This window comes from Polistes fuscatus, unplaced genomic scaffold (assembly GCF_010416935.1).
Source record: "Polistes fuscatus isolate 324 unplaced genomic scaffold, CU_Pfus_HIC Scaffold41, whole genome shotgun sequence".
Taxonomy (NCBI): domain Eukaryota; kingdom Metazoa; phylum Arthropoda; class Insecta; order Hymenoptera; family Vespidae; genus Polistes; species Polistes fuscatus.
Genome location: NW_025113120.1, coordinates 271,826 through 277,149, shown reverse-complemented (window position 1 = coordinate 277,149; position 5,324 = coordinate 271,826). Strand labels below are relative to the sequence as shown.

General features: G+C 28.3%; 1 protein-coding gene across 1 annotated transcript; it reads right to left on the bottom strand.

Annotated features, from left to right (window-relative positions):
• Positions 1–445: 445 nt before the first annotated feature.
• On the bottom strand, positions 446–1,644 carry LOC122521590 (probable cytochrome P450 4d14). Its single transcript, XM_043642433.1, has 6 exons — positions 1,599–1,644; positions 1,397–1,494; positions 1,241–1,309; positions 930–1,104; positions 655–831; positions 446–567 (listed from the first exon to the last, which is right to left on the bottom strand). Exons 1-6 carry the CDS (start codon positions 1,642–1,644, stop codon positions 446–448), a joined length of 687 nt encoding a protein of 228 aa, XP_043498368.1.
• Positions 1,645–5,324: the final 3,680 nt, after the last annotated feature.

Sequence of the window (5,324 nt, the reverse complement as noted above, 5' to 3'; positions counted from 1 at the left end):
AAGATATTACTAATATATATTAAATAAAATAAAAGCAATATAAGATTTTATTGAACGTAGCTATCAGAGAGTTGGCAAAAAAGTGTCGATCTTTTCCTGTATTGCGAGGAGATTTCCATATTTGACAACAAAGTTCGAAGTTGCCATCGCAATGTTTTCCTACTCGACGACTCGCTTGCTCTTATTTTCTAGTTTCCACTTCGTTAGCCTCTCCTAGTTGAAAGCTATCAAGGTTGCCGTTATCTAGGGGCTACGAACATGGCACAACCTATGACAACGTAGACGTCAGTTTATAATTTTTATATCTTATTTTAGAGAGTTGAGCCGTGTTACGTCGAGAGGTGTCTGCCGGCAAATATTTCTGTCGCACTTTGGAACAGAGTATTGACAAAAATGTAAGATATTATCTTTTGTAAAATCTCAATAATAGAGGTTTCGCTGGTTTCTAGGTAACGTTGTATTTTAGGTCAATACCTTTAACTATTACTGGATTATCTATTTGTACAACGCATTTTCTTAATATTGTAGCAACTATTCCCTTCATATCGATCATTGCTAATGTCTGACCTGTAAAAGTGATAATTAATATGTATGTATTTTGCAAAATAAAATTTTCGAATACGAATTCAAGAATTTATAAAAATGTGGTATTACCCATGCAGTCTCTTCTTCCAGCACTGAATGGTAAAAAACATTTTGGATCGTAATTGCCTGGTAAAAACCGATCAGGAATAAATGTTAAAGGGTCCTTCCAATATTTATCGTTTCGATGAAATGTAAATATAATAAGCAGTAGAGAACAATCTTTCGGTATTACCACATTCTCGTCCACTAAATAAAATAAATAAACACATATAATCAGTACATAAAAAAATAATGCGAATGGTAAAAAATATATACATGTAGTCATGTAGTGTATGTAGGAATACCTCTCACTTCTTTTTGTAAAACTCGACCAAGGATAGGAGCAGGAGGAAAGAGACGTAATGTCTCTTTGATAACACGCTCCAAATACTTCATTTTTTTAATATCTTCAAGTGTTATAGGAACATTTCGGGGATCGCTTGAGCCGTACATTTGGTACAACTCTTCATATACTTGTTGCTGCAATCAGAAATAAGGAAATAAGGAAATAAGAAAATAAGAAATAAAGAAATAAAGAAATAAGGAAATCAATACAAGGTTAGTAAAAAGATATATTTGAATAATTATGTAGTATTTAAATGCTATCTGTACATACTTGAACTTCCGAAAATGTAGCAACCATTAAAAATAGAAAAGCAAGTGTTCCTGCTGTTGTGTCGCTTCCCTGTAAAGTAATACTAATAATATTTCACGTTTAATCGATTCAAAAAATTTTATTTTATCTAAAATTAAAAAAACTTAGTGCAAAAACTAATGTATTAATTTCATCACGAATATCTTGTTCCGAATATACTCCTGTCTCATAAAATGATTTCAATAGCAAATCAAGAAATGTACTTGTATTTTGTCCTTTATTCAGAAAAATATATAATTTATTAGTTAGCATTTTTATATAAGTTTTCTATTCCTAAATGGATCAACAATAGAACTTGTTTTTAAACTGTTATACTTACTTGCATCTGACGCTTCCAATTCAGGAGTAATTTTATCTTTTTGCATTGACTCTTTTTTTTCTCGTATAATCTTGACGAATGAAAGTTATATACATTAGTAATATATGATTTTGTTTTTGCAAAAAGAAAAGCAGTATCCATGAGTCTGAATAAGTTTTAAAATTCAATAAGAGAAAACAAATATGGACTAAAATTACTATTACATTATAAATATTAAAATATTCTTTTTATTTTATTACTCTGACATATATTCATCAAGTTTGCATTCGAGATTGTTCTTCAAATCAAGATCACGACCAAAAAAGCTATCTCTGTCAGTTCAAAAAAAAGCATATTTTAATTAACTTAATTATATTTATACAAATAATTGAAACATTTAAGAATTTCAAAAGCTTACCATATATTATATCCAAAGTACATAGATGTATGTAATGCAGGGTATCTATATTTTTTCCATCAGTACTTTCTAAAATTGTAGTTAGTCTGTTTGAGTTTTTTGATATTGAGTCCATAAAAGTAGAATGGAATTGTTCTTTGAATACTGGATTTAGGATTTTTCGATGAATTTCCCTCTTTTCAAATAAAAGAATATTTCTTACCAAATTTCTTACGTTGTTTCTTTTTTTTATATTCATTAGTTTAAAAATGAGAAAAAAAAATTTATTTTATACGCATGTATTTTTTTGAGACTGTAAACATTGTATGCTTAGATAAAGAAAAGTACTACTTTTACCAGTATTCCTTTGTAAGACATTTAAAAATATTCTTTTGGATTATTATATATATATTATAACATATGAACGTGTTGATTACCTGGGATAGTAAACAACACATTACCCAAAGCCGGTTTGAAAAAATCATATATCAGATTTTTCTCCTAACTGTTAGACTTTTTTGTTATAATCTTGAAACAAAACAAAAAATTAAACAGAAATAAAAAGCAAAGAATGACATAAATTAAACATGCGTCTCCTCATTAAACGTCATTACGGTAAACTGATTAATTTTACCTCAATAAATTTAGGATCATCAAATAATATAAATAATTTTGGATATATCCAGAATCTCTATGGTAATGCATATTTGGTAGATAGTTTTAACATTTTATTGGTAACAGCTAAAATAAATATCTTTAATAGCGTTAACATAAGTATAGATATAACAAATATGAAATACAGCTATACCTTCCATATCCCTAAGAAGCAATACAGGTTTCCAATGAGAGGAAAAGCTTTTGGTCCCGAGAATCCTTTTGCCATATTATATTCAAAAATCTTATTTATTAAATATTTAATTATATAGTATAATATAATTGTTATTGCTGTTTTAGCAATAAGTGTATCGATATACTGTATGATGAATTGAGCAAACTAAAAATTACAGAAGAAATAAAATTTATTTAAATATAACACTAGGACCACCTCTCGTAACTTTGGAACGAATATTTTGTAAGAACTGTGCAAAAATTCTAATACACTTCGCGTCTTAACAATAAGTGACAATGTATAAGCAAACGGAACGCCTATTTATATAAGACTAGGAACATAATTTATCCAAACGTCAAAGACTGTCCGTAGGAATACTAACTTGCATATACATGTGAAAATGTAGTTTCCAAGATTAGATCAAAAAAATTAATAGAATATAAATAATCTATTTTTAAAGAAATCTTGTTTTTTCCCCTTTTTTTATTTGATTTTGTATTATACTTTTAAAAAACTACGATATAATCGAGAAAATCTGACGAATAGCAAGAAGTATATTGATTATGATCAGATTAAAATAACTTTATTTTGCATCATTGTATAACATTAACGATTAGATTTAGTTATTCGAGATGTAACACATAGTTTTTCCTATCTTATGAAATAATACACTTATATGGTAGAGACATTTTTACATCTGGTCGCACATCAGCATTTTTTATAGAATGCGTCAGAGTTTTTCGGGGATACATCAGCGTTTTTTTAGAGTTTTGTCAGAATGAAACGAATATTTATCTCCCAGCTACTTTTACACGAGTATATATATTTATATACCGGTACAGATGCGATTTAATTGATATTTATAGTTTTCGATAATGTTGCTTCCGGTAATCGAGAAATAATGGGAGAGTACTTCTCGGTGGAGACACATTTAAATACAGATCCTTTTTATTTATCCCAATCTTATTCGCGAATTCCTAAACTTTTGATTCACATACGATAACGTCAATATATTAACTATATTCAGTCAAAATAAAACTAATTTATATCGACTAAAAAAAACTAATGGATATATTTATATTTTATGATGTACGATTATTTTCACGATCCATGCATGATATTTTGACATTAAAAATATTGGTTTTTATATTAGGCAAGGATAGTTATTTTCAAGAATAGAAAAAAATTATAATTTTTTGTAATGTTATCTCACTTGTTTCTGTGATAGACTTCGTAAGAATAAGTATACGCGTACGAAGAAAGAATAATTTTATCTGTAATCGTTTTTTATTCTTTTTTTCTCTTTTCCCTCATTATTTACAATTGCTCTTTTTAGATGTTAATTTTAATAAAATAACGCTAATGATGGTAATTATGCAATTCTACGTGATAGACGTAAATAACTTATATATTTCAATTTATTTACACACACATGATATAACATTTAGGCTAGACATAAACATTAAACGTCGTGTTATTACTTTAACATGATGGTCTATTCTCCAAATAAATAATTATTCCTCGAATGAAAGATACTCAATAACTTTTAGATAAGAACGTAACGTGATTTGCTTCTATCGATAAGCAGAAATTCTTTGCAAAGTTACAGATTTTTGCTAAGCGAACTTTGAAACAGCATTCTATTCGTGTGCGCGCGGATGTATAGATAAAAGTAAGAAAGAAAGAGTATGTAATTAAATACAATGTCGCAAGGCAGTGTATCGTTTGTAAGTACATAAGAAAAAAAGTAATAGGAGAGAGGGGGGTGGTTATTTATGATAGAAGGGAGAAGACGATGACGACGAAAAAGAACGTGAGAGAGAGAGTGATAGAGATGGTAATGAAGGGGGAGTAAGATAGAAACGGACAAGCAGAATCACTTTTTTTAGGAAGGTAGGAAGGAAGGAAGTTATGTGTAAATTTCAGTCTAATTATAATAGTGAAACAGCGCGAAATACCAAAAACAGTGTCACAACATTTCGTAATGATTGTCCTCATAAGCCATACTTATGCATTGATTGTTTTAAGAAAATTCATCGCTACATGAAAATATAAGTCAAGTATAGGACATACTTTCTATTTCGTATATTCACTTTTGTACGTAGCTTTTATTTCAATTATTCAAAATAAAATAAAATCAATTTATTATACGCATTCATTCTATTTTTATTTAAGGGAGAAGAAAAGTGTAAGATGGCGTTTTTACAGTGATTATCATGAATTTTTTTAATACATATGGAATTTTTATTGATATCGTAAGATCATATTAAACATATATTTGATAATATATTCTGAAATTTTCAAAATTTTCCTCGAAAATTAACGGAGATATTAGCTGCTGTGCATTGAATGTCGCTATCCGACATAGCAGTATGTGTACATCTACTAGGCCGCAATTTTTATTTTAAATCAATCGCACAGAGAATTTACTTCTTTCATATGTGTCTTTTATATGTGTACTTTACTTTCTATAAAAAAAAAAAACAGAAAATAAGTATTTTTAGAGGTGTATGAATATAAT

Bases quoted from the DNA above. Each gene is read 5' to 3' on its own strand.
- LOC122521590 (XM_043642433.1), bottom strand. From the start codon at position 1,644: ATGCAAAAAGATAAAATTACTCCTGAATTGGAAGCGTCAGATGCAA. The intron at 1,310-1,396 runs GTTTTTGCACTA...ATTACTTTACAG, and splicing joins GTGATGAAATTAATACATTA to GGAAGCGACACAACAGCAGG. The intron at 832-929 runs GTATTCCTACAT...TATTTTATTTAG, and splicing joins TTTACAAAAAGAAGTGAGAG to TGGACGAGAATGTGGTAATA.